The sequence below is a fragment of the Malania oleifera genome, chromosome 2, assembly GCF_029873635.1.
Source record: "Malania oleifera isolate guangnan ecotype guangnan chromosome 2, ASM2987363v1, whole genome shotgun sequence".
Classification (NCBI taxonomy): domain Eukaryota; kingdom Viridiplantae; phylum Streptophyta; class Magnoliopsida; order Santalales; family Ximeniaceae; genus Malania; species Malania oleifera.
Window position 1 is genome coordinate 1,331,409 of NC_080418.1, and position 24,192 is coordinate 1,355,600.

Below are 24,192 nucleotides of genomic sequence, written 5' to 3' on the forward strand. Positions count from 1 at the left end.
GAATGAAAGGAATGAAAAGGGCTGTGGCCTGTGGTGCAACAAAATATAATTTAAAAAACAAAAAAAACATAATGAAAAGTGCTGTGGGTGTTAGAGTGTCTCATACGCTGAGGCCTGTAGTCGAGTCAGACCGAGAGAGAGGAGGGATTCGAGGGAACTCAGAGGAGCCTCGAACAGTCGAAGGAGCGAAGCAAAAGCAGCGAGCCAGCGATGACTCCAAGCTCCAAGTCTCCGAAGCTGAAATTGAGAGGCTGGCTGGTGCGACTGCGACGACTGGCGGAGGAAGGTGCCGACTGCGATGACTGACGGAGCTGCTGCAGACCTTTTTCCGTCGCCGGTGACTCGCCAAGTTGCTGGAACTGGAAGCCTGGAACTGCAAGTCTGCAATTCTGAGTAGATCTGCTCGGTAGCCTCGAAGCCTTCTTATTGCCGAAGGCCAACAAATTTTCAAGGTCAGTTTGTAACTTTCCTTTTTAGCCTTTGAATGGCAGATGGGTGTGGGGACTGGGGAGAGGGGGAAAGCAGCGTTGCTGCCTGCTGCCCGTCAGCGAATATGCTACCTGTCGGCCATGTAACGGTCCGTAACGGACGTTACGACATGTAACGTTGGAGTATCGGCCTGTATCGGTTTCGGGCCCTCTGATTTCCGTTACGTATCGGCCGTTACGCTACGTAACGGCCGTTATTTAAAACCATGCTAGAAAAACTCCTACTGAATTCTGGCCCTATACCCGCAAGGCTCCCAGCTCAACATTCTGAAAATAGCATCCCCTAAAACAAAATATCAGTAAAATTTCTGCATACAACATTTCTTATAACTGTAGGGAAAGTAAATCTTGAATAAATTGCCTTACCCTAGAATTGGGATGAATTCCAAACCAACTTCTCTAAGGATCAACTCCGGCAGACTTGTAGAGAACTTTGCTAGGAGCGTCGTGGTGACCTCAGATCTTCAATCTGGCGAGAAACGGGGCCGGGATCGAAGAGAGGAGTGGGGTGCGTTTTAGAGAGAGAGAGAGAGAGTTTACGCTAGTTTTGATGGAAAAATTCGATTTTTCACTATTTATAGAGCCAAATTCGTCGACGAGACATGTCACCTTGTCGACAAGTCTTGTAGAAAGTTTGTCGACAAACCTGCACCCTCGTCGACGAGTTTCAGTCTGCCTTAAACCCTCCCTCGGTATCTTCTCGTCGACGAGACATAACCTTCGTCGACGAGACATGTCTTCGTCGACGAGATCCTGAAGAACCTTCGTCGACGAAACCTTTGTGTTCATCGACGAGGTTTGGATAAATTTCTTGGGTTATTACAGATTTGCTCCACTAGTTCCTCCGCCCAAGGATTCTTAGCATTTTGCTGTTGTGCCTTGACACCTTCTGGGACATCATCCATGTCTACATAGGTTGTTTCATTCTGAACTGATTCGGTGGGTTCTGTTGTTTGTCTATCCTTGTACATTACATTTTCATTGAAGATCACATTACTACTTTTGATCATCTTCTTGTATTCATCATCCCAAATGTGATACCCATACTCATCTTCACCGTAACCGACGAAGGTGCATTTTCGGGACTTTAGATCAAGCTTGTTTCTTACATGGTCACTGATATGCACATATGCAATACAACCAAGGACTTTCAAATGTGAAAGCCTCACCTCTTTTCCACTCCATACTTCTTCTCGTAGACTGTGGTCCAATGGTACTGATGGATTCCTGTTAATCAAGTATGCTGCTATGCCGACTGCTTTTGTCCAGAATTGCTTTGGTAAGCTTGATTGTATATGCATGCTTCTGGCTCTTTCAGTTAATGATTGGTTCATCCGCTCGGCTACGCCTTTGTGCTGGGGCGTACTTGGCACAGTTCTTTCCATCCTAATACCATGCTTATAGCAAAATTTCTTGAACTTGGTGTCTTCATACTCACCACTGTTGTCAGTTCTCAGCTTCTTGATTTTTAAATCAGTTTCATTTTCAATCATTGCTTTCCAAATCTTGAAAGCATCAAAGACATCTGATTTATGTTTCAGAATGTAAACCAATACCTTCCGAGAATGATTGTCAATAAATGTGAAGAAGTAATTCCTTTCGCCTTTGGATGAGATGGTCGTCGGTCCCCATACATCTAAGTGGACTAGTTCTAGTCTCTCCTTCTTTGGTGTACGGGTGTATGTCTGGAAATTGACCATCTTTTGTTTCCCGAGTATACAATCCTTGCACATGTCAATCTCTACTGACCATAGATCACTCAACTTTCCCTTTGAGTGCATCACTCTGAGTCCCTTCTCTCTCTTGTGATTGAGTTGTTGGTGCCAAATGTTGCTATCGTCATTTCTTGTAGCAACTGAAATAGACATGTAGGCATTGAAGATCAGATAAAGTGTTCCACTTTTCTTACCTCGTGCAATCGTCAGTGCACCCTTCGATATCTTCCATTCATCGCCAATGAATGTTGTGGTGTATCCTTCATCTGCCAGTTGACCAATTGAGATCAAGTTCTTTCTTAGGTCTAGAATATATCTGACATCCTTCAGCTTCCATATGGACCCGTTCATCTTGATCTTCACAATCCCCTTGCCGGCTATGTCGCAAGGTTGATCATTGCCAAGGTATACCTTGCCGAAATTACTTGGTGTATATTCCTCTATGAAATCTTTACTGCAAGTGACATGAAATGAGGCTCCAAAGTCTAAGACCCAATACTCTTGCTTGCTCTCCAAAGAGCATATTAGTGCATCTCCTTCTTCTGAAAAAAAGGCAAGATTTGCTTCAGTCTTATTTTCCAACTCCTCCTTCTGGGATCGACATTGATTTTTGTAGTGCCCAATCTTGCCACAATTCCAACACTCGATCTGCCTTTTGCTCTGAGAGTTGTTGGAATTTCCTAGAGCTTTTGATTTGGACCATCTAGTCCTAGACCTGCCGCGGTTGTTTGATCGCCCGTACCCCTTTCCTTTCCCTTGGCTTTCCACGTTCAAGGCTGAACTTGAAGTGGAAGCATTGTTTGACTACATCTTGATCTCTTCCGTCAAAATCATGCTAATGACCTTGTCATACTTCAGCTTTGATTTTCCTGCGGAGCTACTGATCACAGTAACAATACCTTTCCAACTTTCGGACAACTGACTAAGAATTAGTAAGGCACGAATTTCACTATCAAATGTAATTCCAATTAAGGCAAGTTGATCCTTCAGCTTGTTGAAATTATTCAGGTGTCTACTAAAACTTTCACTTGTAGACATGTTCATGGTAAATAACCTTTTCATTAAGTGTACCTTATTGGCAGCTGATGGCTGCTCGTGTATGTTGGAGAGCGCATTCGTAAGAGACTTGGTGGTTGTCATGTGCTTGATGTTGAAGGTAACAAACTTTGCCAACGTCATCTCGATAGCTCCGAGAGCTTCCCGGTTAAGCAACTCCCACTTGCTCTCCTTCATGGATTCTGGCTTTCCCATCAATGGTAAGTGCAACTCTTTAGCAAACAAGTAGTACTCTGCATCTTCCAGAAACCAAAATTGGTGCTGTCAAACATCTCGATCTTTGAGCTTTTTTCGTTTGACATCTCGATTCGCTTATTTAGAGATGAAATCAGCTCAAACGGATAGCACAGTTGGATCCAGAACGGCCAAAAGCCTTAGAAATGGTTGAAGTTGTTCAAAAAACGGATCTAAAATGGCTCTGAAAACCTGGTCAAACTTCCTGTTCAAACTCCGTTAAACTTAACGGAATATTCTCCTCTTTAACAAAATATGCCTAACGTCGTTACTGATGCTGTAATTGATGTCGTTTGCTGACGTGACAATGTGGGACCCACCTGTTGATGCGGAAAATATGGGTCCTAGTGCTGACGTTGCACCTGACGTGGTAGTGGGTCTTGGCTTTTGACCTGTGAAAGACGTGTTTGGTGGGTCCCGGTTGATTGGACAACACGTGGCGTGACGCGGTGCTGCGGAGTGCTAACTCGGACGCTAATGTCAGCCTTCTTCAACCTTCTGCTCTCGCTGTGAGCTCGCCGGCGCGTGAAGCTATGCGCCGACTACCTGGGGGTGCATGGAGGCGCGTGGAAACAACGACTTATTGTCGGTGGCGTGTGTGGGCTCTTCTGACCTATGTTCGAGCTTTGGTTTGCATCGTTGGCTTCGTATCAAAGAGAGGAACACGATGGTGGTCTCAAAACTTAGTTTTGAGATATTTGGCAGAGGCTCTGATCTGGTGATTTTGCTCTGATCTATCTCTGATTCCAATAGTTGGGTTAGGATCTAGGAACAATAATCACACACAAGCAAATATAAACAATCAAAAATTGGAACACTAGATTTAATGTGGTTTAGTCCAATCTGATCTACGTCCACGGAGCACAGCAATCTCACTATGACTGGGAGAAAAATACAAGGAGGAGCCATTGCTCAACTCAACTCTCTTTCTTTGTCAACACAATTTTACTCTGTTCCTCTCACTTCTTTTGCACAATTCTTGCCATAGATTACACACACACACATCTCCTATATATAGTCATGGATGGGGGGTGGAAGTCAATGGTTGGCTTAATCCATGGTGGGCAGGGTTGGTGGAGGTGGCTGCAGGCCTCCACTTACTGCAGCTCAACATTCAACGGAAGCCGCTGGGTTTGGTGCTGCTGACGTCTCCACCTACTGCAGCAACAGGCACATCATGCATAGTAATACTTTCTAGGATTACGATCCACAGAAAAGCCTGAATCTTCCCTAGCACCTTAGCCTCAAAAGAAGCTGTTCAAAGGAAAAGGATTAGAAGTGCAGGTTTTTAGAAGGTGAGACAGTAAGATTTGGAAATAGAGGCACCTGAAGAATCCCCTTTCCACACTTTCTCATCCTCTCTAGAGGAGGGAATGTGCTGGTCCAACAAGGAAATAAGGATAGCAAGCCTGACCTCTTGTCATCAAGATTGCTAAAGAAATGGAAATCTCAAGAAGAATGGGCCCCCTCAGAAGAAATAAAGGAGCTGATGGGAGCATTGTGAAGCGATGACAACTTAAAATGACAGGGAACCTTAAGATCTAACAAAGTCTCCCTCAACCGCACATCTTTCTAGAAATGGACTTTTTTGCCATTACCCACATTGAACCGATAAGAGGAAACAACTGACTTGCTATGAGGGAGACAAATCTCTAGGGGCATGTTTGACAAATGATGCTGTTACCCCTTGTCTGTTACCCATTCAATCCCATACTTACTCTTAATCCCCTTACGCCATAGGGATTCAATTTCTAGGGGGAACCTCCAAAGCCATTCACCAATACCCAGGCCCCCCTTAGAATTAGGTTTACTAACCACTTCCTACTAACTAGATGGTCTCTCTTACCCTCCCTAGGACCTGACTAGAAAAAGTCATGCATCATCCTCTCTAAAGATTTGTCTACTCTTAAGGGGATTCTAAGCAAGAAGAGATAATAAATTGGGATATTAAAGAGAGAAGCACTAATGAGAGTGTCCCAACCATTGAGAGAGAAGTAAGTCTGCTTCCAACCCTCCAATCTCCCAGCCACCTTTCTAGAACGGGATCCCAAAATGATTCGGAATTTGGGTTTCATCCAAGGGGGAGGCCAAGATAGGTTAGGGGCCATTGAAGGGAGTCACAACCTGCACTTAGTTTGACATTGATGCGCCCTCTCTCCTATTGGGCTCAAGGACCACCCACACCAAATTACAATAAATAAAAAACACAAAAAATTTACGTGGTTTGGCACTAGGCTTACATCCACGACAATCGGGCAAGAATTTAATTACTATCAAGGTGTAGAGAAAATAAAACCATCTCTCCAAAATTGTGAAAACTACAACCCTTTTCTAACCCAAGAAAATATAATTTGTGTAGGAGGAAGAACCCAAGGTGAACCCCTTTTACAATTTACTCTCTCAAGTCTCATGAACTTAAACTCCCACTCTACTCCATCTCACACATCACATGACAATGAAACCCCACTCCTTATATAGGGATTACATGTATATAATGTCCAACCACCCAATAGATGGCCATGCCACAGCTGTCAAGACAATTGCACCCCCAAAGTCAATGCATGACTCTAAAAATTCACTCTTGCATGCTTGGGAAGTTAAGTCATACGCATCAACCAAGGATTCATCAAAGAAGAACCCATCATGTTGCAAAAAGTTAATCAAGTATGCCATCAACCAAGACTAATTAATTAGCCTTGAAATCAAGCTTGGTATTTTTTTTTTGATAAACAAAGAAGTTTATTAGAAGAGATAAGAATGTACAACAAAAGAAAAAAGCGGAAAAGAAAGGAAAACTTGAAGCATAAGAAATCCTACCTTTACAACAATAACAAAAATTACAACAAGAGATCATCATAATTTGAAAGCCAAGTCAATGAAGCTGAGAAAATCAATCGTGTTGTAGGTCTCCTAGAGAAACGTGGCGAAAACAGCCGTAATCTGTCACCCACAAAGATGCAAGATAACCACTCTACTCCAAATCAAATTATTAGCTGTGACTGCCCCTTCGAAAATTTGGGCATTTCTCTCCAACCAAACACACCAAATAACAGCCATAATAGTGCAACTTATGGCTTCCTTTTTCCAAAATCTCTAAATGTGATAGAGCAAAAAGCCTTCAAAGTGGAGCGAGATATAGTCTTCACCACATATATCAAATAATTTATTCCAGATAGCCCAAGTAGAGGTGCAATGAAGAAACAAGTGTAAGCAAGTCTCCAAACTACTCAAACAAAGGACACAAACATCAGTGATAGGGCGTAGTCCTTCTCTTTTGAAGCACATCATTAGTATTAGTTCTATCCAGTATCGTAGTCCAAATAAAAGCTTTTATTTTTGAGGGACCTTTAGTTTTCCAAGTCAAAGAGTACAAACCAAAAGGATCCCCATCAAGGTTATGAGTCAAATACAAGAAAAAAACATTTACAACAGAAATCCATAGAAGGATCTAAAATCCAAATACTTTTATCATTCCCCAAATGAACGTGAAAAGAATCAAGCAAGAGTCAACTTCCAACGCCCTTCTGCCTTCCATTTTATTTTATTATTATTTTATTTATCTTTTGTTTTAGTTAAATCCCACCACATGGGTGGGACCATCCCCACATCTCCTATGTTGATGCTAGCTATACCACTCTTGGATAGGTTGATTTTTAAATATTTTGAGCAATAGAATGGCTTTTCTAAATTTTGCTAAACTGTTCTCAAGAAATAACAGGGTGTCATTGACAAATTGAAGGTGTGAGATCTCCACTTCCTCTCCACAAACATGCCTTTGATCACCCTCTAGCTTGAGCATGGAGAAACAAACTCCTAAGCGTGTCAACTACTAAGCTGAACAGGAAAGGGGATAGAGGAACCCCTTGTCTAAGACACCTAGAGGTCCTCAACCAATCTCTTGGTAGACCATTAACAATGGCAAACATGTGGGATGAAGTAAGACAACCCTTGATCCACTTCCTCTACAAATCTCCAAAAGCTTTTCTACTCAACATCTTATCTAAGAAACCCTAATTAACCCTATAGTAGGCATTTTGAAAATCCACTATCAAGAGAATCCCCTTTTTACGCCTCTTCGATGAAAATCTACAAGGACTTTAGTCAGGATTTTGCAAAGGCTAGTAACAAGGCTAATCGATTTCAAATCTTTGCCTCATCTAGCTTCTACCTTTTTAGGGATAAGGTGATAAACATGGAATTTGCACTAGTGTCACCTCACCACACCCTTACAATAAAACTATTAAATTTTAGGGTATCAGCATCCAATACGCCCCAATTTTCTTAAAAGAATGCTATCGAAGAGCCATGTGGATTAAGAGCCTTGTCTTTGCTCATGTCAAAGTTTGTTTTTCAAATTTCCTCAACCTCTAAAGGCCTTTCCAACCACCAAGTAGAGTTCTCCTTAATGGGACTCCAATCAAGGCCTTCCACAATTAATCTATTTGGAAATTCCTCATAAAAATTGGATATTAGTGATCTCGACTATTTGGCGACTTGACTAGAGTCCAAGATCAACTCCTTGATGTAGCCTTTCCTCATGTTTGCAACTTTGTGGAAGTAACCAGAGTTGCAATCCCCCTCCTTAACCCACTTCACCATAGACTTTTGGAACCACCACAACATCTTCTCTCAGTAAGATAATTTCTGACTCGTTACTAGGATTGACCCTCCTACTCCTACCCTCTTCCTTGAGATGACCACACTCATCTAGCCTATCTAAAGCAACAATATTTGATACGATTTTTTTTTTTGCAGATGTGACATTCTCAAAAGTCTCCGAGTTCCACTTTCAGCTTAGATTTTAGGAATTTGAGATTCATTATTAATTAAAAACCCTCCCACCTCGCCACCAGATACTCACTCCACCAACTTCTAACCTTCACTTGGGAGGAAGGATGGGTTAACCACATGTTCTCGAACTGAAAAGGAGTGAGCCCCCCATTGCATAGGGTTGGATTCAAAAAGAAGAGGGCAATGGTAAAATGCATCCTCCTTGTTCCTCCCACTCATTAGTGAACAAAAATTTGTCATTATGGGAGCAAGCCCTTCTCTTCCCAAGCCCCCCTAGCACCCCCCAAGTAAAACGACCATTGTCCATAAGGATATTTCTAAGCCCACAATGCGAAATAAAATAGTCAAACTTCCTTCTGCTCATGGAAGTCATAGGGCTCCTCAAGATTTCTCTAGAACTACGAACCACATTGAAGTCCAGCCGCATTACCATTGAGGGCTGGACGAACAAAAAATGTCTCCCAACTCCTCAAGGAATTGAGTTCTCAAAGAAGCAAGCCCACACACCGAGTTAAACCACCACTCTCTTACATCTCTAATATCAAGGAGAACAGAGAGGGGAAAGGACCTCTCAAAGACTTCCTTAAAGGACGCTACTCTAGAGTCCCAAACAATTTTTTGGCCCTGAATGCCCTAGTCGAAGGAAGGCACACCTAGTTTTATTTCTAATGTCTTAAACACTTTTAATTAGGAACGAATCAAGATCCCTTAGCTTGGTTTTTTTTTTTTTTTTTAATTATTATAAGAGCCGGTAGTCCCACACATAGTGGCCCCGTCTCAAGTTTATTGAAAAACCCTCACATACAGTGGAGGAATACCGTATTTACAACCTTGAGACTTGGGGATTAACAAAATCAAACCCCAAGAATCTAAAACTGACTTAACCAACTTATTCAAAACCAATAAACCAATGACGAACAACCAGACAAATAAACAAGAACTATACAACTATAAGTGGAAAACAAAACAAAACTCTGGAAGATCTTGAGAAATAAACCATCCACTCTTCTTTTACACATACTACCTATAGACCTCTCACATTCCAAGAATGGAGCTTCATTTTGAGTGCAGAAAGGCCTTGGATGGAATTCCACCCTTGTCACATTTAATTGATGACACCAACCTCCTCAGCTCCCTCAGTTTTTTAGCCTTTTTTCTATCCCCTGAACTCCCCTTTTTTTAGCCTGATTCTTCCCCACCTTGAGTTAATCAAACCTAGGTCCTAGGCAGTTAGGTTGTCCCTCTCATCCTCTAATAAGTCCAAGGAAAATGAAGAAGCCTCCTTCAATGGATCCCTATGGCAAAGAGGTGCATTCAAGCTATTCTGAGATACCAATGGAACAAGTGGATTACTACCTGTTAGCCATGACAAGTTCCATTTTTTGAATGTTGGTAGTGATAATTGCTAGTGCTTTGGTAGTTTTTTGAGTAAGGATAGTTTAGATCGTTTTGTTTGAATATTTATACAAGTGAATCGTTGAGTAATGCTTATGATTTCCAGTCCCTGGTTTTTATTATGAGGATGCCTTCTTATTTGCTTTAGACCTTTCGTTGACCATGTCGCTTGACTCGCTTCATCAAAATCTTTTGTATGCCATCTTGTCTAAATAAGAATATCAAGACCACATTCAAAACTTGGATTTTGTAACTTCCTTTTTATGGATGAGTTTGATTACAACCAAGGGTCACCTTGCAATTTTTTTTGTGAATGCTGGCTCGCTCAATCTTTGGTTTTCTGTGCTGCATGCAAATCTTATATTCAAATTGATTTTATGCTCCTTAGCAGTAGAATATTTTGCCATTAAGCTGAAGATTGAGTTCAAAAGAAATATTGGAACTTTATCTGAATATATCTTAATTGTTGTGTTGTCATAGAATATCCTATGGTTGCTCATTGCCACTGAATGCTGCAAGGAGATCTTGTGCATCCAAGAACCATAAGTTTGTGCTGGATGACTGTGATCTTGGAGTGGTGAGAGCATTACAGAATGCCTACCACCTAAAATTTCTGCAATTGACTATTTTCAATAAGACTATGCTGTAGCTATATGTTTGTTATGGGTGCCACTGGCACACAGTGGTTTTCTTTGAAGCATTAATCCTTGCATATGGGGATGCAGTTTATCTTCATATAGAAATCCTTTTATTTTCATCCTCCTTTCTTTTTCTTCCTTGTTTTAAACCTTATGAGTTAATTAAGCTATCAATATTTCCAAATCTTATGAGTTAATTAAGCCATCAATATTGCTGTGTTTGAATCTTTCAATCAACGTAGCTCCAGCCATTTGGTAGCGTATATGCACATTCTGTCACTGATGGTTTTGCACCCTTAAATGCATGCATGTCAAATGCTTTATGCACACACACACAATGTAATGTGTTTGGTGAATTATTTATTCATAAGCCAGCATTCAATCGTTTTTACTCTAACTGAATTGAGTGTTAGTGAGGTCATATTGCAATAGGAAATTGTGTTGCTTTTTGCTAGGGTGTTTTCTACAGCTGAGATGTTGGAAAAGGGAATGAAAATTTTTTGTTGTTACAAAACATGAGTGAAGAGTGCAGTAAAGTACCTTGCCTGACTTGAAAAAATTTTTGTTGTTGCAAAACATGGGTGAAGAGTGCAGTAAAGTACCTTGCCTGACTTGAAAGGTTTGGTTGGGATCTTTTGCCCAACAGCACAACATTTGTGCGGTAGGGTTCTCTTCTGTTTTGTGCACAGCCCTTGGTTGGGAGAAATGGCAATATGGCCAGTGATAATAAAGAAGATACAACTCTAGATAACTTAACCTAGATGGTGAAATTGGCAAGTTGGACCAAAGCTTTGTTGAGATGAGCTAGGTAGCCTGGGATGAATTGGTGAATTCAGTTATAAAAATAAAGTTGATTTTAAAGTTTTAAAATGAAATGATATTTGACTAAAGTGATCAATTGGTTAATCCTTGAGGCCTTGACAGTCGAGTTTGCATGAAAGGGATTTTTAGATGGTTGTGCAATTAATTGTTGGGGGTTATTATTATTATTATTATAAATAAGAGAAACTTGAGAGAACTTGAGGCTTTCATGTGCTTGATGCAGGACAAATAAGGGAAAACCAGGAAATTTATTTAGGGTAGATGCTGGGGTTGAAATTGAATATAGGCTAGAAAATTGGGGATTCAATCTGTTCTGGAGGCTATTAATCAAAGAAACAGAGGTAAGATAGCATAAAACTATTAGCATCACATTATTGGGTTCTAGGAATCATTCCTAAGAGACAGAAGTCTCTCACCTTCTAGGGTTTAAGGTTATCAACTAATGTAGATAATTCTCATTAATATATGCCTCTGGTAGCCTAACCCTGAGTATAATTGATCTCGATTATCAGAACTGCACTAATCTTGACCATAAAAATTGAATTAGATAAAATAAAATAAAACTCTAGAAAAAATCGAAAATAAATACCCAAAATACCCCTTAACATAAGAGCCCTAGTGGGAAGTGGCTGTACACCAAGTTCCGTACATATATGATTCACCTCATTTGTGCGTTCCAATCAACGTGCTGCCTTACACGCAATGTTTGCCCACCTTGCATAAACTCCTCTCATCATGTTAGCATGAAAAAAGGGCGTTTTTTCATCCCCCTCCCCCCCCCCCCCCCCCTCTTCTTTTTTTGGGTTGGTTGCAGTAGGTATATCAGGGCCAACAATTCTGCAAGTCTCAGTAACTAGGTCAACTCTAATGATTACCTAGCTATATAAGCTTTGATTTTTGATGACTGATGAGCATGTGCCCTTTTTTGTGCACTTGAATCAAAAGAACTTGAAATGCTCAAACTTCAATGCACTAATTTTAAATTACAGTTTTGAGTATAAAATTTTTATTTTGTTGTGAATTCAAAGTTTTTTCCTTGTTTGTTTGTATAAGGGAGTAAATCTGAGTTTAAATTTCAGAACTGAAATGTACTTCATTACTTCCACCTGCAACTCCGTCTCCCCACAAAAACAACCAAAACAAGAAAGAACTCCTGGTTCAATCCTTTAGAACATACCAATGATGTCTATGTTGAAGTGTGAGTTGCTGCAATGAAGGGAAATTAGAAAATTGATATGTGGTTAAAAGAAAGTGATGCTTATCAGCTTATAGTCTAACTAAAAATATGATCCTTTTTAGGCTGGGATAGGGAGAGAAGGTTTGTGACGCTCTTAAATAGCTGTAAAATACACTGCTGATGAGGTTCACGTAAGGATTGATTCCCTTATTTTAATTTTTAACGGAGCACTATGATGTGTATGATTCATGCTGTTTTATCTCAACTGATTGTGCTATATACCTCCTTGTGGTATATATGCTATTTTTTTGTTGCTCTATTGCCTGGACTGAATGCATTCTATGGTCTGCAGTTTGTCAGTGTGTAATTTGGTGAATTACTGTTAACAATTGAGACTATAGTGTGATGGATCAAATGCAGGATGCAATAATGCAAGATATCAGTATGCTCCCTAGTGGCAGCTCTTTGGAATCACCTTCATACTCAAGGTGCAATCTAAAACAAAAAGTATCTGCGGTTGAAGACTTGGTGCAACTTGATGGCAGTGGTAATAAGATCAGGAGCTCTTTTGATGATGAAATCTTCTTCAGTACTGAAGACAAAAGTGAAAATATATGGGATGGTAGGTTTTTCCTTCCTTGTAATATTCCCCTTAAATACATCTGGTAGTTTCACACATTTTTTTCTTTTCTAATATTCTGTTCTTATCTCATTTTTTGGGATTGGACTGCCAGGTAGGTCTAGCTTCCTAGATGATAATTTTCTTGAGGAGATGGAATATGATAATTCTTGGAACTGTCCGCATCGAATGGATGATGACTCTGCTGAATTTTTGGAATTTGAGACGTCGGATTTTGTTTTTGAAGATTCCTATCGACTGAAACCACGGTATTCACTTAGAAACTGACCACTTTTCCCTGTTCTGGAAAGGTCTCGCTATTTGGTGCTTGACCACGTTGTTATACGTGTGCAGCAGGGGTGCTACAAACCTGAAATGCAGTTTCAATATCTTAGGTGCTTCCTTTCTCTACAAATTTATGAAGTATTTGCTATATTCATTTTTTTGAGCTTTCATTCTTAAAAAAATTGACAAACAATAAATGCTTACACTATTATTTCCATTTTCTTAGTTCCCAAGTGTATTTTAGATTGTTTGTTCTGCTGGGATGTCATGTACAAGAACACATGTTATTTAATCTTTTGGCAAGTTCGGCCATACTTTTTCCCATTACGTTTGTAGGATTACACCAAATTCAATGAAATAGTGGTAGTTGGTTTACTTTTTGAAAGAGAAGTGGTGGTATGAGCAGACTTTTGTGTGTACCTTCATCCCTAATTCCCTATCTTGATTTGACTGTTCCATCTGCATATCATTGATTAAGAGATAAATGGATAATTCTCTTCTCCTTGGCATTCTAATATTTAAAAAAATGGTATCCTTGGGGACAGAAAGTTGAATATTACAGAGTTAAAGGAAGATAAAGTTTATGGTACAGCAGCCTTCTTAAGGCCTGAGTCAAAAGAGGATCAAGTTTATAATGCTGGAGACTTCTTAAGGTCTTTTCAAAGAGGTTTCTCTCTTTTAGATTCCTTGGAAGAGTATTTTTTTGGGTATCATGTGCAACCTTAAGATTTAATTTGTTTTTAGAGATGGTGGATGTTAAGCAACCCCTTTACGTAAAAGCTTAAGCTGTTAGATTGTGGGCCAATAAAGTATATCGAGCCTCTACACTCCCCCGCATGTACAGCCTGATTGCACAAGGAGAGATAAACAAACAATAAATACAATGCATTACAAGGAATAAGATAATTTTAACCACTATACAATAAATGTAGGCAACGAGATTAGAACCTAAGAGTTCTTGGCAACCATGTGTCTGATAACCATCTCAAGGAACCACTTAAAAGCTCAAGCTGTTAGGTTGTGGGCCAACAATTCACATCGAGCCATAACTGGGGGAAATCTTAATGAATTAGTTTCTCCAATATGATGAGCATAGGATGTAAACTGTTATTATTTTAATGTCATGAACTATGTCAATGTTGAGGATCACACAGCTCATCACACAGCTCCATCAGAGGCTTCCCAAATATAGATTCATTGACCCGTGATTGTAGCTCATTATATTGATTCTAGGAGATTAGTATCCATTATATTTGAGATATCATTTAATTGTGATTATCTTCTGTAATTATAAATATAGCATCCACACCCACGTTTAAAGTGTGGTGGTTTCTCAAACCATAATATGGCATCAACCTCACCGATCATTCCTATTTTCGTTTAGCGCAGGAATTTTTTCCTTTCCCCATGCTCGTGTGCACGGCAACACACTCACCTGCCCACACACAACACCCACGTACACAGAGAGTGGGACTAGGAGCAATTGAAATGATGTCGCTGAATAGCAGCCTACATGCCTACATTATAAAGCTGCAACCCTTGCGAAGAAAAATGGGATGTAAGGAAGTTAATTTAAGAAAATGTATGTGTGTGTGTGTGTGTGTATTTGTTACAGTAAATCAATAATTTTTTACCGATAAATAATTGCCCATAAAACCATCCACTGAGTTTTTAAACCTACAATAAATTAAAATCCTTATCAGGAAAAAAAAAATTGAAAAAAGTGGGATGGGAAGAACCACTACAATCTTGCATCTATTTTTTGTTTCAGCAGTATTTGGATATTTCTTCATTTATACTTAAAAGCCATTCTGAGATGGCAAGGATCAAACTTTTTTGAGAATATTGACTTGAATTGTGCAGAATAGTCGAAAAGGTTTAGTATAGCTGAACCCACCTAACGCTTGGTTGTTGTTGTTGTTGTATGCATAACAGTCATTTTTCATTATCAAGTCTTTAGGTCTTTCAGTGAGTTTGTACATATTTCATAGTCAGGGAGATCATTGGCTGGTTCATGGACTTCCGTTGATATTTTGCTGTCTTTGGTAATCAGATTCACCTGTTCCTCATCCCAAGCATCAAAGATCAAAAATCATCAATAATTTCACTGCTTCCGATGGGGCAAGGTATCTGCTTTTTGCTGAAGGATTATGTCAGTAACCTAGGTATTTATTTATTTGAGAATGTGTTGTATGATGGTAGGTACCCCACAGAAGAAAGATGTAGTGATTTTGGAGGCATAGCCAACCATCCAGCTTGGTCAAAATTTATGGTAGAAGACACCAGGGATAGTTTAAGCTTGGTCAGGTGAAAGCTTTCATTGTTCCCTGATGATTCTGCTCGTTCCTTGTTTTCCATGTAAACTGATTTTATATTTTCTTTATTGTTTGCAAACTTTGACAGTGAGGAGTCATGCTCGTCCAGTGCAGGTTATTTTAATTCATTAAGACAAATGGTTTGATGATGCAAAATAGTTTTTTTTTTGTTTCTCCATTAAACTGAAGAGATTTTTTAATCCACATTACAAAACAGTGAGGGGCGAGGCAACTACTGATTTACCGAAAAATTCAATTGCTGGAGAGAGTATCGGAAGACATATCAATGATTTTGGCAGTGGAGGACACAAGCATGATGTAAAACATTTATATGACGAGGAAACAAGGTACAGTAAGAAGGATGTAATTCGAGAGCAGGAGAATGTAAATGGATCAAAAAAATATTCTCAGATATCAAATCTGACAAGGTCAAAATTACCGTGTGGCTCGAACTTTAATTTCTGGAAAAAATCAGAGAATGAAAGTTGGTTTTATGAGAATGCATCTCTTGACAGAAATTCAGGCATCAATTCTTTTGGCCGAACCTCAGAGAGGGTATCCTCAGGTTGGACTGATACCTTTGGTGCATTCCCCATTCCTGAATTACATAATAGTGCCAAATTGCCTTCTGATAGATATAAAGATAGTAGTACTATTGAATCCTCTCCATCTGGGCACCTTTCCTCCAGAGAACGATCATTCCACCAACCCTTTGGTCATCTGCACTCTCATAATTCTCCTATTTTCTCAAACATTGGGTTGGGGCTGGGAAAGCCAGATTTATCATCAGGTTCTAAGATGGCAGGCATAGCTCCGGAGTCATCCCTGTCTGCAGATCCTCGTGAAGATGCAGAGTTCCCTAATGTAATTGTGCAGGAAAGTCGTAGCAGTGAAAATAGGAAGAGTAAATCAAATATCCCGCCAACCAACTGCCAGAAGTTTGAATTGGAGAATGAAGCTTTCATGGAGCACGCCAATGTGATTTTTGAAAATGCAAAGCCAGTGGATGCTTGTGAAATAATGGACATCGGTGGCGAATGTGAGAAAGCAAGAGAGAAAACTCCGGAACAGATAGAAAGTCCACCGGTAATGGGGAACCCCAAAGTAGCGCAATTTTCTGAACGTACAGAGGAGACATCATCTTCATCACTGAAGGTTCATGACACATTTTGCACGAGTGTTGATGAAAAGAAGTATGTAGACACATAAATTTATCTTCTGAATCTATTTTGTTTTCTTCTCAGTCTGTCTGCATTGTTTATCAGGTATCATCATGATTCTCAAATTTTGGTTCCATTTCAAGATGGGATTAAAGGTGATTTTTTTATTCAACTTTGCATTTGGAAGCAGAGAATTCAAACCTTCGATTTTAAATTATGTGAATTTGGTTGAATGTTATTCTTTTCACTTTTACTCCCATTGATTAGTTTCTCTGTTTTCATTGATTTGTAAATGAAGAGAGAGGAGATCCTGGGCCTGGAAACGGAACAATAGTAGTCAAGGGGCAAAAGAAATGCAGCGACTCAAGTCACCAAGTGATGATGCTTGAAAGCTATGTTCTTCAACTTCTTTGTGTGCAGAAGGTATTGAAGGAGGCATCTGCACAGGACACCTTGAAGGAAGTATGACTGCCCTTCCTCAAATTTAAAAGCATTTTAATTCTCTGAAACTCGCCCATCAAGACCTGAGAACACGATTATATTGTTGGCTGTTGGAGCTGGCGGCAAAATTGGCTTGTAATTTCAGTTGTTTCGAACTTCTTAAAGCAACCAAAGGGTTCGAATAGCATACAAACACATGAGATAACATGAAGGGTCCTGCCCCCTCTTAATGAAAAAGCTTACAGATTTACTCTGAACATAAAGGAAGAGCAAAAGCTAATTGTCTGAGCAAAATACAACCCACTACTGTTGGTTAACTGCATAATAAAAAAATTTAAAATGTAAACAAGATTTATGATGTAAGGATCGTATACAAAGGGTTTTCAATACATCTATCTCACAATGTTCTTGTTAAAAGGTTTTGATGTGTTGTTTGATTTCTTTTCTCCTGTGGCCTTGGCTGATCCTTTTAGTGCATGTTCTCTTTCACTGTAACAAGTGGGGGGCTTCGTTTACCTTCCCATGCAAAGAGTTCCCCGGTTGCCCAAATTCATAATGTGACATCTCAACTTCTTCACATCCGATTGCTTTAGAGGCTTGAGCATGAACTCTTGCGCTCCCTCCTCCAAGCACCTGTTTGGCACAACCAAACCAAATTTGAAACTAGCATGAGCAAAAAATGACCTGTGCGCGCGAACTAGTTTTCAACTATGGGTAAACAACCCCCACGACCCTCAAAAAATAAAAACAAGGAAAATGGTTTGAAACATTGATTACTTTTTGATTCTTGTGGGAACGTTTTCAGATGAAACAATCACTACTGGTATCTCTCTCATGGTGGATGATTCCTGTTTTGCAGTTAAAAAGACAAAAGAATCAGCATCAATTCGTACTTGAAATGCCATATGGAAACAATGATAAAACTGAGCTATCAATTACTTTTCTATGCAAGGTATGGTTACTCTATTTACATTTTTATTTTTTCATTTGGAAAAGGATGGATGCATGCGTAGCACTACCTTAATTTTTTTAAGCAGATCATATCCTGTCATTCCAGGCATACAATAATCAGTAATTATCAAGTTTACCTTTGTACCCTGCAACAAGATATAAAACCCTTTAAAAATATGGGAAGAGTGGTTTAAAGTTTAAAATCAACTCCGAGAAAAATAGCAAAACTTACGTTATTCTGCGATACGTGCTGGGCATGATCTCCGAGGCCCAACAGTTCTAATGCCCTATGCCCACTCTCCGCTGTTGTCACTGCCAAACACATTAACCCTCAACATTTTAACAATAAAATCAAGCCTAAGTCCACCAGATGGAATCAGCATATTAACAGTTTAATTATTTTTATTTCACATATTAATTACAATATGATATCTAAGATTATTTAAATACTTGATTAATTACTATATTTATTGAGATGGTCTCTTATGTTTAATGTTTGTTCACTTAAAAATATATATTTTTTATTTTACTTAAAATGTTGTAGTTTTAAAACTTGAAAATTTAACATACATTAATAATTTTTTTTTTTTTTTTAAAAGAAAACTTGATTTCACCAAGTGACTAATCTTAGTGTTAAAATTTGATATACATTGTTCCCACAAACTAATAGCACAAACTGATAGCCCAAACTTTTAGATAAAAAGTAATAATCTAACATGGTATCAGAGCATAACTTATCCACCCTAAATTTCTTTTTGGTGGCGCTGCTGCAACCCTAATCTCTTCCTCTCTCTAAGCTGTCGTCGCTGCACCAATCTCCCACAATCCCACTCGCAATCTCCCAATAATCTCCTTGGTGTGCTGTGTCAGTGGAGATCCTGGTGTGTGCAGATTGTTGGATTATCGCACATCAGTTGTGGAAAGAACTAATGGTTAGTTATTGGTCTTCACTCATGAGCTAATTTTTGGGATTGAGAAGGTTCTAAACCATCCAGCGTAGGTATCAGTACCAATACCAAGAGGTCCTGAGTTACGTCTTAGACCGACAAACCTCACATGCTTTGGACGTGGGACCGCGGACGCGCACTCCCAAGGCTAAGAAAAATTTGAAATTCAAGCTAAAAAGTACAGTAATTATTAAAATTCTACTATTATAAAAATGCAAGGCGTCATTGCTTCCACACGAATACGCCATTTCTTATTTTCTCATCAACACATTACACATGCATACGGAAAAGAGACCAACTTTGGTTACATCAAACAGCCTGATCTCTTGGGAGATGAAACCATAAAAAATTCACTTTTAGAAATAAATAAGAAAGAAGAAGTCCCATGAAAGATAAACTAATGAAGAAAACTTAACCCCGCAGGGATGGATTCAGAGAATAGAGACATGCGATTAACTGTTCATAAAAAAACAAAATATACCCACAAAACAAAAACAAGAAATGAAGAACAGAGGGAACTAATGACGTAAAAAAAATGGAGGGAGGACGGGTGAGAGGGGAGGGAGTACCTTCGCAAGAAGAGTTGGTGAGGAGCTTTTCGAGGAGTTTGCGGTCGACGAGACTGTCATCGACGGCCAGCACATGAGGTTTCTCCTCCTCATCATCCAATAACCCCATTGACGACAAAGAGCACGAAGCCATTTCTGTTTTTCTGTGATCTCAGAAATTAAGATCCCCACACAGCACGAACACAACGCAGCAGAAAACCCACCTCAGAAAAAACTCTTAACGCCCAAATAGAAGAAAGAACAAAAGCAAATTCCTCTCTCGCTCTCTCTCTCTCGCTCTCTGACGCAAACACCAAACAAGTAAGAGCCTATAAATAATATATATATATATATATATATAATGATGATGGTGATGAAGGAAGACTGCCGTGAGGAGATCGACAGAACTAGAAGAGAAGAATATCTATGGGGTGCGGGGGCGTGTTGGTAGTAGCTTGTACATGGCAGATGAGACCAGAACTGACCACGTACAATGGATATCTCAGCCGTTCGTTTTTTTTTTTTTTTTAAAGTGAAATTACCTGTTGGACCGGGAACCCCCTTGCCTAATTAGCGACACACCCGAGAGAGGAGAGAGGAGAGAGGAGAGAGGAGAGAGTCAGAGAGAGAGACGACATAAAGAGCTCCAAATTTGGGTTGGTTGGTCTGATTTATTTGGCAAATTCCATTCTCCAATTTAATGCTTTGTTCTTAGTTTTAATTAAATTTTTTATTACATTATAATGTGCTTTTGTTTTTATGATTTCGTGTATATATTACTTTAGCTTATATTTGATTGATATAATTTATTTGAAAAATTCAATTCTCCAATTTAATGTTTCGTCTTTATTTTTAATTAATTTTTTATTACATTATAATGTGATTTTGCTTTGACGATACCTTAGTACGACATAAGTATATGATAAGATTGGTTTAGATAGAAGATCTTGACTTATTTACTTATATAATTGTGTAAAATTGATTAATCTTCTTTTTTTTTTTTCCTTCCCGACTATCTAAAAGTATTTAGGCAATTTAGACAATTAAAAATAAATAATTAAACTAGACTATCATTTAATTTTTAAAGATATTTTTAGTCCTTAGATGAAAATTCAACCTTTTATAGAAAACAAATTGACAATCCAAATGCAAGATGAAATGTATGACTATGGAGATACTATTAACATTTCAAATTTTTTTTTTCTCACAAACGACAAAATGACATATCTATCTACAATTTTTTTCTTTGCCTTATAATTTCATCTCTCGTAAAGTGAAAGCCAAAGACAAAAGTAAAAATTAAAAGAGTAAAATTATTATTTAAAATATTAAAAATAAATGTAAAGTATTGATAATATTTCTTAAAATCAATGTACGGGTGATAATGGCTTCATTTTTCTAGTTTAGTGTTACTTGGGTGGGTAGGACTTGTCCATATTGAAGTTTTGGATCACAAATTTTTTTTTTAAAAGAAAATATCAATAATACTTCTCAATAGCTATTATAATTCGTCCATTTGATTAGTAAATTCTAATCATTGAAAACAAACACGCATTAAGCATGTAAGGAGAAGTTAATTAATTATAAAATTAATTGTCTTGTTACTACCAATTTCTTAGAATTTCATGACAATAAAATGAAGAAAAAGGGCTATCTTAGTACGTGGGGCAATATAATTACCTACACTCCAGACCTATGGGTTGCTGTCCTTTGACTTCATCAAAATCTTTCTTTAACATTAACACGTATGATCAGTAGTCAGGGAAAGGATATGTAGAAAAATAAATCAATGCGTGTATATATATATATGGGGAGGGAGCAAAAGCAAAAATTAAGAAGTGAAAGTAATATCACAGAACGAATTTAAGGCATGCTTGCCTGCACATATATATATATGTATATATATATATTGCCTAGGAGATCGGAGGGATCACACAGTCTGTCTGTCCCTGTCACAGATATTCCGTGATCTTCTTTGTGTCTTTGTGATTTGATTTCAGAGACAGCAGCCCTCCTCCCTTCACCACCCAAGTCCACTTATTCCTTCCTCTCTCTCTCTCTCTCTCTCTCTCTCTCTCTCTCTCATCAGTATTAATTAAAGTGGATATACATACAAATATATATAGATATATATATGTATATGTATATGTATGTATCTTATTCTTCTTCTTCCCCAATCCCCGATAATATCCTCTCTCGGATCACTCCCTCAGTAGGCACAGTACTACGTGCTCTCCAGCGCAGCTCAGTCTTCAGCTAGCAGCCTCCCCGGTCAGCTAGCTCTCCACCTCCACTACGTAACTAGCTTGTACTGCACTTAACTTTTTCTGCTCCCCATGCATATATATATATATATATATATATATATATATATATATATATATATAGTGATCGTCTTAATTTCTAATTCTAAAATATTCATTTTTGAGTTATGAAATATATAATATGACTGAATTGGAGACAATTATTTTAGGAATTAATCTGTATAAAGATTTCGAATTTGATCAAGTGTAGATTACATGTGACTCTATTTTATTGGTTCAGTGGATAAATTCTGAAAAGTGCTCGGTTTGAAACTTATGGGAATTATAAGAAGAACTTATGCTAGTATTAAGAGGCATATAGTTTAGAGTGGAACATGTTTACAGGGAGGCGAATAAAAGTGTAAATTTCTTTCTCAAATATGATAAATCTGGTATTTCTCGATCATATAGTTGTCAAGATGATCTCCCTCAGTAAGTTAAGGGAATGATTTGATTAGACTTGTTAGATTTTCCTTCTTTGCGCTCATGATATTTTGTGTTATTACACTTTTAGTGGTTTAGTTTTCTTAGTTTTTTGGTTACTGGTGTTTGGTTTTTTGATTTGGTTTATGTTGGTTAAGTTAGTTTTAGGGTCTTAGAATTTGCTTTTATTGTCCCATAGTCTTAAAATTGTAACCACGGTTTTCCTCCGTCATAATGAAAGGTTTTTTAATAAAGTTAGGAGGTGCCGCCCTCTTTTACCAAAAAAAAAAAAATCCCTAGCCTATACCCTCCAACTTTCCAATATTCTTTATTTGTCCGACTAATTACACAACTTCAAGCATTCGTGTTTGCACCAAAAACCCATTGCATGATATTCACCCCTATCCGATCCCTATCCCTTCAATTCAGTACGCTGATCCAAAATATCAGTCATGGTTTTAAAATAGTAAGTCTAATTTAATCACCTTAGGTATCGTTCTGAATTAATTTGTGAGTTTTTTTCTTTGTGTTGGCTCTCAAGTTTTAAGTTATATTACTATTGAAAATCAATGATTTTTTTTTTCACATTATATTACACTGTTGTGTTTTAATTGAGATAGTATTTTGTCGGTCTGTTCATTTTCATTTCAGTGTCATGGGATCATTTTTCTTATCCTATTAGTGTATCAATATTAAAGCATTTAATTTTGAGTTCATAGTAATTAAAAAATGTCTATTAATTCATTACAAGTACATGTATGTGAAGAAGAACAAAAAATAGAAATCAACTTATTGATGGGCCTGTTTGAGTTCTCTGCCATTGAACATTGGATAGTAATAAAATGAAGTAAAAATCAACTCAGTTTTATGAAGAATATGCCCGCCCAAATGAAAAGAAGACAGAATAAAGAAATAGTATGGAATTTAATAAGCGATTGTTAATCAGCGATTGTTAATCAATGCCAAGTGCGCTTGGATTCACTATTATGTTGATTATATTCCATTAGCCTTACGATGTAATTAATAAATATGATTTCATGGAATTGAACGAGTCATTTAAAGATGTTGAACTAGTAAAATATAATCCTCTTATTTATATGATGACGGCCAATTAAATTAAGTACTATATACTAAGATAGCCATTTTTCTTCATTTTATTGTTGTGATATTTTAAGAAATTGACAGAAACAAGACAATAAATTTTACAATTAATTAACTTCTTCTTACATATTAATGCGTGTTTGTTTTCTATGGTTAGGATTTACTAATCGAATGAGACTGATTATAATGGTTATTAAGAAGTGTTACCGATATTTTCTTTAAAAAAAATTTATGATCCGAAACTTTATTATAGGCAAGTCCTACCCACCCAAGTAGCACCAAACTAGAACAATGAAACCATTATCACCCGTACATTGATTTAAAAAAATATTATCGATACTTTACATTTATTTTTAATATTTTAAATAATAAATTTTACCCTTTTGATTTTTTACTTTTGTCTTTGACTTTTACTTTACAAGAGATGAAATTATAAGGCAAAGAAAAAAAATGTAGATAGATTTGTCATTTTGTTGTTTGTGAAAAATATTTTTTTGAAATGTTAACAGCATCTCCAGAGTTATACATTTCATCTTACATTTTGATTGTCAAATTGTCTTCTATAAAAGGTTGAATTTTCATCTAAGGACAAAGTACGTTTAAAAAATAAATAGTAGTCTAGTTTAATTATTTATTTTTAATTGTTTAAATTACCTAAATACTTTTAGATGGTCGGGAAGAAAGAGAAGATTGGTCAATTTTACAGAGTCATATGTAAGTAAATGAGTGAAGATCTTCTAACTAAACTAGTCTTATCATATACTTATGTCGTATCAAATATAC

The 24,192-nt window shown here is 37.8% G+C and overlaps 2 protein-coding genes across 5 annotated transcripts in view; one reads left to right on the forward strand and one right to left on the reverse strand.

The window, feature by feature from the left end:
- The window catches only part of LOC131149799 (uncharacterized), a 54,794-nt gene extending 36,561 nt beyond the window's left edge, over positions 1 to 18,233 (forward strand). Inside the window, exons 3-12 of one of the 3 annotated variants that reach the window (XM_058100556.1) lie at positions 12,737 to 12,938; positions 13,051 to 13,204; positions 13,290 to 13,330; positions 15,274 to 15,346; positions 15,423 to 15,527; positions 15,624 to 15,649; positions 15,753 to 16,728; positions 16,780 to 16,850; positions 16,994 to 17,157; positions 17,996 to 18,233. In XM_058100556.1, coding sequence (XP_057956539.1) covers positions 12,746 to 12,938; positions 13,051 to 13,204; positions 13,290 to 13,330; positions 15,274 to 15,346; positions 15,423 to 15,527; positions 15,624 to 15,649; positions 15,753 to 16,728; positions 16,780 to 16,850; positions 16,994 to 17,157; positions 17,996 to 18,160 — 1,968 coding nt within the window. In that variant the 5' untranslated portion in view covers positions 12,737 to 12,745 and the 3' untranslated portion in view covers positions 18,161 to 18,233. Of the gene's footprint in view, positions 1 to 12,717; positions 12,939 to 13,050; positions 13,205 to 13,289; positions 13,331 to 15,273; positions 15,347 to 15,422; positions 15,528 to 15,623; positions 15,650 to 15,752; positions 16,729 to 16,779; positions 16,851 to 16,993; positions 17,400 to 17,995 lie in introns of those variants that run through there. The other 2 variants (XM_058100557.1, XM_058100555.1) reach the window with 2 other exon arrangements.
- On the reverse strand, positions 17,265 to 20,145 carry LOC131149800 (two-component response regulator ARR17). 2 transcript variants are annotated; one of them, XM_058100558.1, is made up of 5 exons: positions 19,604 to 20,145; positions 18,320 to 18,399; positions 18,156 to 18,233; positions 17,914 to 17,984; positions 17,265 to 17,769 (listed from the first exon to the last, which is right to left on the reverse strand). In XM_058100558.1, the coding sequence occupies exons 1-5, from the start codon at positions 19,734 to 19,736 to the stop codon at positions 17,649 to 17,651; spliced, it is 483 nt and encodes a 160-aa protein (XP_057956541.1). In that variant the 5' UTR covers positions 19,737 to 20,145; the 3' UTR covers positions 17,265 to 17,648. The 2 variants fall into 2 exon arrangements, with proteins under 2 accessions (XP_057956541.1, XP_057956542.1); XM_058100559.1 differs by lacking the exon at positions 18,156 to 18,233 and having other exon boundaries at positions 19,604 to 20,110.
- Between the last annotated feature and the right edge of the window lie 4,047 nt (positions 20,146 to 24,192).

Bases quoted from the DNA above. Each gene is read 5' to 3' on its own strand.
- LOC131149800 (XM_058100558.1), bottom strand. From the start codon at position 19,736: ATGGCTTCGTGCTCTTTGTCGTCAATGGGGTTATTGGATGATGAGGAG. The intron at 18,400-19,603 runs GTACTCCCTCCC...TGTGTTTGGCAG, and splicing joins CACCAACTCTTCTTGCGAAG to TGACAACAGCGGAGAGTGGG. The intron at 18,234-18,319 runs GTAAGTTTTGCT...ATCTTGTTGCAG, and splicing joins AGCACGTATCGCAGAATAAC to GGTACAAAGGTAAACTTGAT.